At 39.1% G+C, this 14,917-nt stretch overlaps 2 protein-coding genes across 2 annotated transcripts in view; one reads left to right on the plus strand and one right to left on the minus strand.

Annotated features, from left to right (window-relative positions):
- Positions 1-3,993: 3,993 nt before the first annotated feature.
- Positions 3,994-12,037, minus strand: LOC138023557 (WD repeat-containing protein 18-like). Its single transcript, XM_068870558.1, has 10 exons — positions 11,767-12,037; positions 11,320-11,430; positions 10,791-10,924; positions 7,610-7,769; positions 7,271-7,414; positions 6,845-6,903; positions 6,210-6,334; positions 5,722-5,933; positions 5,134-5,196; positions 3,994-4,708 (listed from the first exon to the last, which is right to left on the minus strand). The coding sequence occupies exons 1-10, from the start codon at positions 11,968-11,970 to the stop codon at positions 4,535-4,537; spliced, it is 1,386 nt and encodes a 461-aa protein (XP_068726659.1). The 5' UTR covers positions 11,971-12,037; the 3' UTR covers positions 3,994-4,534.
- The window catches only part of LOC138023556 (kelch-like protein diablo), a 4,580-nt gene continuing 1,697 nt past the window's right edge, over positions 12,035-14,917 (plus strand). Inside the window, exons 1-4 of the mRNA XM_068870557.1 lie at positions 12,035-13,270; positions 13,616-13,732; positions 14,155-14,457; positions 14,760-14,917. The exon at positions 14,760-14,917 is cut by the window's right edge and continues 1,697 nt beyond it. Of these exons, the coding sequence (XP_068726658.1) occupies positions 12,241-13,270; positions 13,616-13,732; positions 14,155-14,457; positions 14,760-14,917 (1,608 nt within the window). The 5' untranslated portion in view covers positions 12,035-12,240. The remainder of the gene's footprint in view (positions 13,271-13,615; positions 13,733-14,154; positions 14,458-14,759) is intronic.

Consider the following 14,917-nt stretch of genomic DNA (forward strand, 5'->3'; position numbering starts at 1 on the left):
TCATTGAAGAAAGATCGTGTTTTTCAGATTGCATAGGGATCGAAATACACATGACTTGCCCATGATGCCGACAAAAAGATCACGTGTGACCTGTAAGATCTGTCTCGAGGTAGACAAATCAAATGCATTTACAATATTGCCGAAGGGCCACCATTGCAAGAGTTCCAATTTGAACGTGCCTAGATGAAATGAACAGAGAATCACGAAGGACGTTTTCCACCCTAGTCATGGAGCGCAAGTAACTTTGTCCCACTTAAGCTCCTGCAGGGCCCCATTTTTCAGGAAAGGGGTCCTGGGTCCTGGTGAGAACATTGCAGATGATCACTTCGATTCAGCGCCGCACAGCTTGGATTCCATTGTAGTGTACAACAAATATCAAGTAGATGAGTTGTCACTCCAAATATCCTTGCAACGTTACTCTGGTCACTTAAGAGCTACTTCCGAAAAAAAATCCAATCTTCCCCACAAAGAATCAAGGAAATATCCACTCAAAAAAGAGAATAAAATTCCTTCTTCGTACTTATCGCCAAAGTGATATATCAAGGGCTTTTGTATTGTCAATCCAGATGATTATGTAATGTTCTCTACTTGCCGTGCAAGATGTACCAATAGTTACAAGATCTGGAAACCCTACGCAGCCACCTACAAATATCCTTAAGTATTCCTCTTGACATGGCGTTCAAGCAGTCACTGTTAGCAACTTTAAGAAGTGTCTGTATAAGCAGGGGCACCCAACGAATCTGTTCCTCACATTATCTGTTCCCCAAGGAGTCTTGCTGGCTGGCAAAAATACAGGTGTTACGATGAGCTGGCTTGGAAATTTTGTTATTGATAGAGGTTTTGCCTGGGAATTACTGACTTTTTCTGGGAGTTCAACCCGAGCTGGCTGTAGAAACTCTGAAGACTGAGGACGACTAAAAAAAAAAAAAAAAAAAAAAAAGAACCCCTTCCCTCTCCCAGAGAGTAGTCACAAACATACGACGGCTGGTCAGAGTGATTGCGCTAGCGGAAAAAACCTGTTTTGTCCCGGTTTTGTCGCTTTTGTTCGGTCGTTTTGGATCGAGGGATTTGAAAGCGCGCGGAATTCCTGGCTGGGAAGTAAATTTGATCAGCTGGCTGGGAAATTTCTTGTGTGTCTTGCTGGGAAAAAGGAACAGATAATGTTTTCCCAGCAACACTGATAAACACCTTAAAATGCCTTAATAACATTTATTTTCATTAACTGTGGCATAATAATACATTTTACAACAAATTGGTCGTTGGGTGCCCCTGTATAAGTAGCTCATTAGGGATTCTGTATCGCACTAGGATGTTTTATGTTCTAGATTCTCTCTTGGGTGTTTTATATTGGCCATATTGGCTATTTTAACAATTAGACTTGTAGCCCGCAAGGGCTACGGGTCAATAGCCCATGAGGCGAATTTTTGGGGCCGTGAAAAATTGGTAAAGGGAGCTTTTCAGTAACTACAGGGGAGGGTTGTCAGGCTCAAAAACGGCTCTGTCTTCACGTTTTTGTGATTAAAAACAAAAATATATATATATATAAAATATGTGATCTGCTAATCGCCCTTTCTCGCAGTCGGGGACTGAATTACTAAGGGCGCAGCTCAACGAGGTCGGGCCGAAGGAGCTGTGCTGCTGGCTAGGCGCTCGGCCCCTGAACACGACCCATGTATGACCTCGGAGCACAGCACCACAGCCTGATGGAATAGGCCGAACAAATTTATAGAATCATCTGGTTGCAATTTGCTATTCATTTTAAAGACCTTTGATATTCCTGTTGTGTTACTTTAAGTAACCGTTTGTACCGATAAAAAAACTGTGAAAAAAACTTACGTTTCTTTGTTGAAGCAAAAAAGTGTCCACTTTTTCAAAAACCAAACCTCATTATCCGAAAAATGCATGGTTACCCCCTATTTTCATTTCACATTCCAATAACCTAAACTAATATCTACTTTTCTGCGTGGTCATACCCCGGGGAAAATTGGGTGGCACCGTCCTTAAACCCAGTTTCTCTCTGGCAAATGATTAGGCAAAAGTGAACACTTACTAGGGTAGGAACTCTGGGAACCTTATAAAGGATAAAATGATTAATGACGTCGAGTCATAAGAATAAGACAAATTTTATTAAAAGCAACAATAAAAAAAGTATAAAATCGAGAGTTCATCTGAATAATTCAAGAATTGGTTAAAGCCATCGCAATCAATTAAAAATAGATCTAAAATTTCATTATTCCTAGAATCTTGCTTTACTCCTTCGGGGCCTGTGTTGCAAGAAAAAAGGAAAATATATTTTAAATTCCCAGAAAGAGAAACAAGTTAAAGAAGGCACTTCAATCTCTAGACTGAGGGCTCTCCCCATTCTCCCCTCGGCTCTTTGGTGGCTCAGCTGACGAAGAAGGGACTGCTCTAAAGGTGACAGAAACTGAGGAACAATGAAGGAAACTCTGTCCCCAAAGTGTTGATTAAGGGTCCGAAACTTAGAAGTTTGGATGCTAGTAACTTACCAGCTTTAATTTTTTATCTAAGCTCCATCGTCTTTTTCCGTTAGCTACCATTCCTATCGGATGCGCAATGCTGACTGATTTTCTGTGCCAACTGACAGATTCACTATCTTTCCTGACCTCATGGTGGGTCAATTGCAAAGATCCACCGCGTTGACTTTTGGGTTTCCCGCCTATAAAAGAGTTAAACACGCTGTTTATTTGAAGAACTTAAATAGAAAAAAATGAACAAACTTGTAACTGAGCACATGCATTACACCTCAAAGGCTAGAAGTCACGCCCTTGCCGCCACATGGTAAATTAGCGGTTACGGCAAATAAATTATCCATATATCTCAGCATTTCATGGCCTAAAAATTATCTTACATCACTTACGTTGCTGATATATAAATCCACCAGTTATCTTCTTAATTTTTTTTCCTCTACAAAAGCGTCCTTTTTCCTTTCATAGAAAATCATGATTGCGGCAGTACACTCTGAGCAGTTCCTATTTATAGATTTCTTGGTCACGTCTGCATTGATTCATTGAAATACTATACCATGTAAATTTAAGAACATCCAAGAACGTTTTCAGCCTCGCATAGCAAAAATATATAAGAACGTTCATCCTCAGCTCCAAAATTAGACATTTTTATAGAAAAAAGTATGTAACACAAATATTGCATGCGCAATTTTGCTGCAGACATCGTCGCGAGAAGTAAAAGTTCTTTTCTCTTTTGCAATGCATGTCTTAGCGCTGTCAGGAATTTTTCAAACGTTGCACAGTGCAATATCTTCCCTGAAAATCTTGTTGCAACATTGTGGCATTGGGAAATGAAGATGTTCCTGTGACCTTATGTGACTATGTGACTATCGAGATTACGACAGATACCTGACTTTGATACTTTTGCGCAACACTAGCGAGAAAAACATTATTGCCTTGAGTAAAAGCGCCTGCCTTACCTGCAATGATGTCATCGATGCTAACTGAACCCTTATTGATTGTTGTTAAAAAGGAATGCACACTTCCTCCCCAAACTCTGTTCGGTTTATAATAGATGTGAGGAACAGTGTTGGATTTGTGGCGAATTGGAGGTAATACTTTATATTCTATAATCTTCTCAGCAGACGTTTCATTTTCAACTTCGCTGTTTTTGACATTATTTGTTGAGTTTTCTTTTACCATCTGCACCGAATCACATTCATGTTGTCGTTCTCTTACAGCTTTTTTGTAAGTTCTCGCTGAACAAATTCCAGGTGTAGAGGCAGCCAAGCGTGTTTTTTTCTGACAAGGACATATGTTTCCCATTTTGAATGAACGTGCAAGAACATTTTTGTGACGCAACAATGATTGGTTTTCGAACTCTTTGGTCATTTGTTCACGGGTATGACTTACCAGGAGCCTTGAAACTCACAAGAACTTTAGCGCGCGCCACTTATGCAAAAGAGCGTCTGTCAAGGTGTCTTGGAGTTTATCTAGTAGTATGGAATCAAAGAGTCGAAACTGCTAATACTGAAACTACCCTTTTAATTAAGTGTCTCATTGAAGGCGCATTTTCCTACACTGTTCATTTAAACATATAGCCGGCCACGGTGTCCGATTTCTCAACAGATTTGACGCACTTGATATTCGCCCAAATTTGAACTTGACGGATATTCGTCTTCAGAAAAAAATCGGCCATCACGCTGTAGGCACAAAAACTGCCGTGATTTAAGATCGCTTTTAACTTAATAATACTCCAATTGAAAAAATATGATAATGAAATCTCGAAAAATGAAAAGGAAACTGACCATCACACAACTCAGAATTCAGCATCACAGACAACAATACTCCGTTTAATTTAAATATGTTTCATTTGAATAGCTGTTTCACAATTTAAAGTAGACTACTTTTTGCGGGAAGCGGTTTGTTTCCGCTCTTATTTGAAAAAGCATCTTCGCAACAGACAAACATCATAGCGAAATACTGAAGAATGGATTTTACTTTGAGTGGAAACAAACTGTTTAGCTTGAACAGAGGATTCTCTTCATGATAAGAGTGACTTAATAGAATCACGAGCCATTCCCTTCTGACAACTCTTTCACTTCTTTAATTAACTCTTCCACAGCATATCTGTAAAACTTATGGTTCATTCTTTGAACGTTTTGCAATTCTTCTTCAAGTTCACGCCGAGAAAGCTGTCTCTTCTTTCCCCTCATAGCTCCTTGGCCTTCAGCCTTTGAAACCTGTTTGAGTAAAAACGCAGCCCATGAGAGCCTACAATCACACATTCCCTTCCAGGAACATCAACTTTATCGTTGAAAAGTACATGTGACAAAGAAATTACCCAAGAAGTCGTTCGACAGCTTTGCGAATATTTTTCTCCCGTCTGAGAACTTTCAGAACAACAAGATAGTTTGGCAAGGCCCAACAACATTCTTGAAAAAAACGAATCTGTAACGTATGAGCATCTCCTGAATCCATTGCAATGTGAACTGAAAGTACCAGTTAGTCTTGCATTGTTTGTTTGACAAGGACATTGTGAAAAATAAATCTTGCCAAAAAAGCCTGCAAATCTGTCTTAGGGAACAAGAATTACGAGACGCACGATTCTACTAAGAAACGCGCAGGTTTCTGATTGGTTACACAGGAGTCACAATTGTTACAGTACCTCACAAAGAATCTGTTGCACCATAACTTCACGTTGATTCTGTGAATGTTCCAAGGAGTTTTGCTGGTTGAGAAAGGAGGAAAAAAATGCCTTTTATATAGAAGAGAAAGTTATAGGTCAGGCTTGAAGCCTGGTTAGTGCTAACCGTTGTTTAAGAGGTATAAGCCTATAGGTTTCCATGGTATCTACCGCTGGTTAACGCTAACCATGCTTCGAGCAACCCGGGCCAGAGTGCTACTAAAAACCTCCAAAACAACTTCGTGTAACTGCTGTGATTTTGGGATGTTAGTTGTTTAAAGGAGAGTGAGCACTATGTGTAGTTGTCATGTTACGTATGGTTTTTATGCTGGTTTAGAGTGCTTTAAAGAACTCAGTCCATAAATATTGGTATGCATACACTATATGGTAGGCTGGTTGAAAGGTTAGAATATTATCGGTTAAACACAACATGAACACGAAACCTGCATTGAACAACTTAGACCCCAGTCACTGGTCGATGCATGGTAAGATAAGCCATGACTTCTATTCCATTTGACAGGCACCTGGATAGGACTTCTCCTGAACTTTTTGAGGTAATCTTTAACATACCTCAGACAATCTTCCTTTCATGACAACAGGAATCCCATCTGAGATCAAAGAAGAGTCCGATAAACCTGTGCGACTTGCTGCCTGATGACCAGCTAGCTGTTTCGGTAAATGCATATGTCTTTTAAATGGCTGAATCGTAGGAAGGCAAGACTTTGGTGGAGCATTGTCAAGGAAAAGAGGCCTGGGAACAGCTGCAGCATTTGTCACAGCCCCTGTAAAAATAATGTCCCATGAAATTGTAAAAGGATATTTTACCATTTTGCCCTGGAAACTTCACTTTTTGTGTGCCAAAACGTTACGTAAGTCAGCAAAAATAGCTGTAATTTTGACCCACGACCAAGCTGAAAGAGGCATGGGTCTATTCTGTACTTGACATCAGAAAGTGCCTTGCACTGTAAAAATCGTTTGAAAACGTGAATGCAATAAAACAGTTAAGTAACAAAATTAACGTTGTACTTTCAATGTACTCACTATACCTAACATCATACCTTTGTGATTAAGCACTCTGAGACACTGATGGCTACCAACGTGCCAAACACACGCAGTTTGATCTTCAGAACATGACAGCAGAAGGGACCCATCCATGGTCATGGCAACACTGTTCACTTGTTTACTACAAGTACATGTAAATGGATGAATAATGTATATAGAAAATATGAATGTGTTTCTGACACTAACCAACTCACTAGCCGAGTGGATTTTTATATTGCACCATGCCTGTGTTGGGGACTGATTTCATTGCTGGTTGTTTTTCTATGAAAGTCATTTTTTGGGGGGATGAACTTTCAGGAAGTTATCTATTCCCAAAATGCAGAATAGTTAACAACTACTCACTGAAGTGGAGGTGGCTAATGGTGAATATCCAACGCTAGCCACTGACACTGAGGTGAATAGTGGTTTTAGTATATACTAAAACAGTGAGATAATATACAGCACAAAAAATTAATTTGGATGTTTTCTTCACTCGTCACAGATGCAAATCGGGACACCATTTTTTCCCAAGTTGCGCAGCAGTAAAAAGCACAGGATATTCGGAGTTTGACGAGCCAATCAGCGCCCGCATTCAATGCTATCCACTGTTTTAGTAATTATTATTTCCAGCAAGAAGATTGGATAGACATACCTATGACCACTGAAGATTAGAGCACTTTCCTTTTCTGTGTGAACATTATTCTTCATTCCCTAGAATATAACAGCATTTTAAAAGTGATATTTCAACATAATATTCTCAGTGAAGAGTGGAGAATAAACTCATTTAGCTACTCATGGATCTCAACTAAGAAAAGACTATTAAAGCTTGCTAATTAAGGAACCTTGTTATGAAAAAAATAATTGTTTTTTTTTAATTTTGGCTTGGGGATACCTGGGGTTAACATGAAATATCTCTTTCAAAATGGTTACCTTGTTATTTTTAGAAAATTACCTATGTGTTAAACCAGTTTCAGGGCATAAAAGAACTTTCATTTTCAGCCATTCAAAGGAATATTAGGTAGGTTCATTCCTAACCTGCATTTACTTGGACTAAGGGAGACAACAACAAGGACCATACCCTTTTAGAAAGTTCAACGTGATAGATATTTCCATCCACACATCCAGCAAACAAGTTCTGTTCAGCAGGATCCATGGTTACCGCTGTAACTCCAACATCAAACACAAAGGAACATAAAAGCTCACCAGAACTCAAGTCATGCAACTAAAATCAAATAATTTAAATATAACAATAAAAACCCTAATCAATCCAATTATTTTAAGACACAATCATTTCCATTGTTATTAATCACTGTAACAGTTTCTCCTTTTGAAAATTTGAAAAATATGGAGATACTCCTCAATTGAAGGATGGTTGTGGAAATGGTTCTCAAAAAATATAATATTTTACTGAGCACACCTTGCATGTTTGATCAAGAGATGATGTTACCACATGACTCCTCATACCACCACAGCCACAATATACATCAGTGACTGGCAGAGCATGCTCTGACCATGTGTAACAAGGACTTAGGTTTGCTTCAAAAGTCTCAACACTACTTGTCGAAACAGACAAAACTCTGAAAGAAAAAACACTCAAAATCAGCAAGTAATAATAATAATAATAATAATAACAATAAATCATTACTGGGTTGCCTATGGGCAAACCCAGTCAAGGTCTGCGTTTAGTTTGTTTGTTTTCTTTTTTTTTTTTTAGTTTTTTTTTTTTTTTTTTCCGTGTCGGTAAAAGTCTTGCCTGTCACTCCCCTGGTAAGTGGTGTCTTTGTGGATAGAGCCTTCTGCGAGTATTTTCTTAGGATCGAGAGGGTAGTGGAAATGCGTAGATTTCTCTGGTGGACACAGTAGAATCATTAACTTAGCCTGCAATGGCGTCGAAAGTCATGTAACGCGAATGGCGTTTTAGTAGATCCTTAAACAAAATATACCCTTATGGAGCTCAATAATAGAAAGTCAGTTGGATAAAATAGGCAGGAATCTCAAAAGCGACGAGCACTGGACTTCGAGAACAATCTATCGCCCGTCGAGACGAAATCAAAGTGAGCAGTATTTACCTGAAGTACATGGTAATTTGACACAATTGAGTTTCTTGTCTTCACGCACGCAATCAAATAGGAAGAGGTTTTCGCCTCTGAGCAAATATGTTGTTTATTTCAATAAAATTTTCGCTGGAAAAGGATTCTGTGGTATTTTCTGCCTTTGTGAATTATAATATCATGTTGTGTATTGAATTTTCGAGCTTAAGGTTCAAATGTGATATGGGAGAGGTTTTTTAGTATTGCTCTGTAAGCAGGAAGGGTTCACAGGCCTGTTGGAAGCGTGCTTGAGTTTCAACAAAATGAGGCCCAAAATCAGTGAAAACTTGTGACGCAGATGAATAATAAAGTAGCTGCTATTTCCAAAATGATGGAATTACCTGGTGATAAATAACGTCGTACGCGTCTTGGAGAGTAAATTTTGACTTTGCATAAACAAGAGTTGGGCGATTGTGATCTTTGTTTTGACTTCGCTCATTTCATTGTCAAACTTTATAACACTTGACAGAAAAAGAAACTTACAAAAACCCGGTATCTTGCCATCATTTGACACAGATGCTTCACTGTTTGGCTAGTAAACATGCCGCGGTAACTTAATCACGGCGCCCGCTGAATTCCGGCCATGTCACTTTCGATTTTGCAATTTACTTGAACGTAGCAAAAATCTCCCAAAATGTTTGTCGCTGATCGTAACTTTTTATATTCTATAGATCGTTTTCACGTGACGTCATCACCTTCCAAAATCTAAAACTAAAGATCCACCAAAGTTTTTATCCTCATCAGGCATAGGAGGCGGCATATCTATATCTGTTGACAATTTCACAGCTCAATAGCGTGCTTCGTTTGGAAACCAGAGCATTTTGAATTTCCGGATTATGTAGGTGCGTGACACAAAGCTACGATCAAGTTTGTTGAAAAATATATACTTATCTCATGATTTTGAGCCCTTTTAGAAGTTAGAGCATTAGGAAAAGTGCTTATGTAAATGCTTGTTTTTTCAGTAGTGATAATCAGTCGCCTAGATAGCCAAAGTCAGTTCCAGATGTTTACACTATTTTCCGGCCTGCGAAACATTTCGACGAATATCTGAAGTTTGGGGAAACGCAGAGGCCTAAAACTTGGACAAGTGTCTTATTTCTTTATCTTCTATAAGATAACAATTTCTTAGCGTTTTGCACTGGATAGTTTTTGATTTATTTTTTTTATTGCGTGACAGTGAAAACGATCTATATTCAAGGTTCAAAATTAATGTTGTTTTCATGTCGTAAATATTTTATTCTCGATCGACCGTCCGGGAAACTTCCTTCTGCTCTTTCTGAAAACTGTGTATCAATATTTATTTGCTTTTTCATCATCAGCATTTGTTAGCGTTAATAGTATTTTCGGTCAGATGTTTCTGTTTTTTATGAGGGGTTTATTGTTTTGGTCTCCCATCCCAACACTAACCCCGCGAAACAGGGCTTGACTTCAGTGAAGTTTAGTATTACAAAGTTTTCGGATGCTCATAGGGCACACTTGTGGTGAAAAGAAGTTGTGAGGGAACTTGAAAATTATCAACATGTCAGCCCAGAAGCCAATGTTTCTCGCTTCTCTTTTATTTGTTATTCTTCAGAGACTGGAATGCTGTATTTCAATACCACACAATTCAGTGCCTTCTGATTTTCTGTAGCACGTACCACAGGCAAGCCAGTGTATGCTTCACAGAAGCATCTAGTTAATGTAAAAATATGTAATTCCCGAAGCTTGATGAAAATACTAAATGCTGCTGTAGTCAGTGGTTGGTTTGGAGGCACTTGTGCAGTAGTTCCGTACATCATACTTGTGGCATTTGTTATGACAGTGTGAGGAGTTCTGTTGTCCTCCAGCGTTGTGATGGGTACCCTTTCTTAACTTCCTGGCATGACAGTTCACAGCTGAGTTGTGGTGTTGTGTCAGTCATAGGGGTGTTATTCTATCTAGGTGATGGATACCAAAAGTGGAAGCACCTGGAGATCAAAGGTACCCAACCTTCACTAAGGGCGCGTTTGATTCACAGTATTCCGGAATAGGACTACATGGAATAGAAGTTAGAAATCCTTAGTTTTTATGGAGATTCACATTGAACTCATCAAACACTTGCTAAAATGCTATTTTAAACATATATTATTATCCTTGTTGCTTCAAAAGCGCCAGACATACCATTTTAAATCACCACTCCACGTATTCTTATTCCGGAATCGAATGCTAATCACTTTCACGTGAATGGAGCTTCCCGGGTAAATATCATTGATCATTATTATTATTAACACTTCAAATAAATACAACCACATAAGAAAACTCAAGAGGATGTAGAAAACCATTTGGGTAAATACAAAGCATTGTAGAATTGTATTTGGTAAAGCAACAGATAAAATTTACATGTAAATGGAGATCAGGGTGGGGTTTGAACCAATGAAGCATTTGCATGCAAACTCATCAGGTTAACCACTGACCCATTAGTGCCTCCGTTTTCTACCATCTCATTACATAAAAGTATCCATGATAAATTAGTTCTAAGCAATTCCACACCTTGCCATTTTCCATACCAATACCAGGTTATCTTCACCAGATGACAAAAGATGAGAACCATCATCAGTGAACCTTAAGCAGGAAATACGCTGAAAATGTCTTGTCAGCGATGCAAGGAGATTACCACTGGCAACCTACATGGCAAAAAAGTAAAGCTGTAAGCTGTCCTTCTTGTGATATTAACACCTTCCCAGGGGTTTCATGAGAAGCCAGTCACTGGTGGTATACTGCCATCTACAGTGTCAGTAATCTGCCTCTCACGGCCGGCTACTCTACCTTGATTTTCCCTCAAACCTTTGTAAAAGACAAGAGTGACCACCGCTTATATTGATTAGCCCAGGCATCTACTTTAAAAGCTACTGAAACCCCTGCCTTCCTGTACATATTGCAATAGTTGTATAGACTGGTGTACGACATAGACGAGTGTCATGCAAGATTTTCCCAAGTCATATGTACTGTACATGAACCATACAACAAAAACAGTCTACAGAAAAAGACCTGATTCATTTAAATGTTAATGTTTTGTCACCTGCCAGATGTAAATCTTTTCCCCACAAGCCACCACACAATGTGCGCCATCAGGAGAGCTGGCAATGGATGAAACTTTTTCAGGACAGATGAGTTTGGTTTGAACTGACTCCTGAATTTAAAACAAAATAACAAATAAGGAAAAGGATTCATATGTACGAGTTATAAGGGTCATTGTCATAAACATGCACCCATGGGTTTTAGCAAAGCAATTGATGTGCACTCTTGGTGTTAATGACAGTCACAGAATAGGGAAGATATCGTTGATGCCATCTAGTGTCATTAATGTACCAAACAGACCTTATTGGCTGTTGAAACAAAGGGTCTTTTATTCCTGTGATTGACACATTTGAATAACAAAAGCAATGTTTGCTACTCCTAAAAGATTTCTTTAAATATAAATGGACTGATAATACACTAGTACAAAAACATTATCCAAGCTACTCACCTTCGAAGTGTGCCACACGTGGATGACGGGTTTGTTTACTTGCGAGGCCAAAATAAAATCTCTTCCGAGCAAACAGGCAGATCGCGAAGGACAGGATCCTCCCTTATAAACTTTCAGCTGAATACCTGAGTTTATACTCCACAAGGATACACAGACATTATCTTCACTTGTTTCAGTTGTCAGCAACACTTCTTCGTCCGCCATCTTCAAATTTGAGCCGATCTCAATCTGACCAGCGGTAAAAATTCTTTGCTGCTTACTTCATGTATCTCTTTCTCACACCAAGGTTGGGGTCGAAAAGAAAGTAAAGAAATCAAATAGAAAATATCCATAAAAAATCAACTTACTTCCCGGAAACAATTACTGGGAGAGTTTGAGAAAAAAATGCACGATTCCCATCGAGCAAAACAAACCTTGAATAATTTATTAAAATTATGTGAGTGGGTAATCTGTGCCAAACCATAGCTTACCAAGATGGCGTCTGTTGAACTTTCACAGCTGTACGTTCCAGTGGCAAATTATTGTCTCCAGATGATGAATGCGCTAAACGAATTCCGGAAACACAACATATTGTGTGAAGTGGTGATTGTGGTTAATGGGAAGCGATTCTACGCCCACCGCAATGTTCTAGCCGCGAGTAGTCCGTATTTCCGGGCAATGTTCACGGGTAATATGAAAGAAGAAATGGAGAACAAACCAATCATACTTGAAAACATAACTGCCGACATTATGGAGGAGTTGTTAAACTTTATTTACACCGGAAGCATAAAGATTACACCTTTCAACGTGAAAGACTTCGTTTCCGCTTCGAATTATCTTCTAATGACCAGCTTAAAAGAAACTTGTGTATCATTCATGAAGTCCATGTTAAATCCTTCTAACTGTCTTGGAATCGAAGCAGCCGCTTTTAAATTCGACTGCACCGATCTAAGAAGTTCTGCAAATCAATTTGTGTATGATAATTTCGTCGCCGTATCGCAAACGGACGAGTTTAAGTCGCTCTGTTCTGAACGTTTAACCGAATATCTTTCCAGCGATGAAATCAGAGTTGAACGAGAAGAGCAGGTATTTGAAGCTCTTATGGAATGGACGAATTATGACCTGGAGTCGCGTCAAGGATACTTTAAACAACTTTCCCAACATATTCGCTTTCCACTCATGTCACCATATTACCTAGCTGATCATGTGGAGACTGAAGAAATAGTTTTAACATCTCCAGAATGCACAGCACTCTTACTGGAGGCAAAAAACTACCACATGCTTCCCGATAGAAGACACTTGATCAAGGGTTCCAGAACCAAGCCGAGGAGGTCAATGGGTGTTATTTCAGTTATTTTTGCAGCTGGTGGAATTCAGGGGTCTTCTGTGATGCGAAACACCTTTGGCTTTTTTCCTACAACAAATACGTGGAGTCCACTGGCACACATGATCACGGCCCGGTGCCGTCATGGTCTGGCTGTTTCTGGGGACATGGTGTATGCAGTGGGTGGGCAGTCAAGGGAAGGTAAGTTTATTACAAAGTTCAACTTAATGGTGAAGCGCTTCCTACAGAGTTGAAACTCCGGGTTCAAATCCTACCTACGGGTATGATTTTTATCTTCCTTATTTTCTCTGCTACCACAAGACCTGGGATGCAGTGTCCTAAATTAACGTGAATAGTAAATTCAGAGAAATTTAGCAATTTATTATTTTTGTATATCAGATAAATTTGGGGAGGAGGACATGTTGCATCAGACTTTAGGCAAATCTCCCAGTTAAAAACATCTCTAAATCTTGAAAGTAAGGCTGGGGTAATTTTTTTTAAGGCTTTGATAAGAAAGTGAATTACCTTGATTATGCCCTTTTCTAGGTGCTGCCCAGAGTTCACTTAGTTCAGTGGAGAGATATGACCCAAGGACAAACACATGGACAATGGTTGCAGCAATGAACATGAGGCGAAGCCTACTGAATGTTGCAGTACTTGATGGTAAGAACATGACATTTGACATCCACCCATCCACCTCTTTTCTAACCATTCATCCATCTGATTCCTTCCATCCATTCATCTCCTACATTCAAACCTGAACTGCTTTGCTACATTGAGGTACGTCTGGGGCAGATTGGTTTTGCATTTTAATTTTAATTATATGCAGATGGTTCTGTTTCGCCATTTTAGTCCAAATTAATTCTTTAAAAACCTTGTAAACCTGAGATAGTCATCTTAGTCAGAATAGGGTGGGCTCCACCTATTTTTCAGGCTAGTGTAAACAAATAAGTGTGCATCTTAGAGATCCTTGTACAAAATGTTTAGGGGGTTTTGTCTTCAAGATCATAATTTATGCATCATTACTTTTTTCTTGAAAGATGTTAAGCCAACATATTAGCTTGTTTAATTTTTTTTATTTTTAGGAAATATGTATGCAGTTGGTGGCTGTGATGAAAACAACTTTCGACTAAACAGTGTGGAGCGGTACAGCCCTGCTACCAATACATGGTCATTTACAGCTCCCATGACAACATGTCGTAGCAGTCCATGTGTATTGACCTGTCGTGTATTGTATGTAATTGGTGGAGTGAGTTATGTGGGTATGTCACTCAATACTGGGGAATACCTGGATCCGTTGACAAACACGTGGAGAGCTATTGCACCAATGCATGACAAACGTGCAAGTGCATCTGGAGCTGCAACAAATGGAAAAATTTATGTCATCGGTAAGCATCCAGTACTACGAACCAAGAAACACATTTTTCCTTGAAGACGTGTGCAAATGTGCAAGTGCTCTGAAAGAATTGTGTTCTGACATTATTGTGGGTTCTCCTAGTATTTTGAACTTTAAAAATTGAATCTCTGTTCCTTGCTAGATTTGAAAAGTAAAGAGAGGACAATTTTGTAGTCTAAAGAAAACAAGGAGGATGGGCAAGTCTCTTCCTTGCCAGGAATAAATATCTGCCAACAAAGACACAAAATTGAGTGACCTTTTTTAGTGATAGTTATTTTAACTTTCGTTCCACAGGTGGGTGGGATGGAACAGTTCATCTAAACAGTGGTGAAGTGTATGAGCCTGAGATTGACCAGTGGTCATTGATTGCATCAGCAAGCACAGCAAGATGGGATGCTGGGATAGCTGTGGAGAGTGATAGAATTTACATTGTGGGGGGATGTGACAGGAAT

Source organism: Montipora capricornis, chromosome 11 (assembly GCF_036669925.1).
Source record: "Montipora capricornis isolate CH-2021 chromosome 11, ASM3666992v2, whole genome shotgun sequence".
In the NCBI taxonomy this organism is placed as follows: Eukaryota; Metazoa; Cnidaria; class Anthozoa; order Scleractinia; family Acroporidae; genus Montipora; species Montipora capricornis.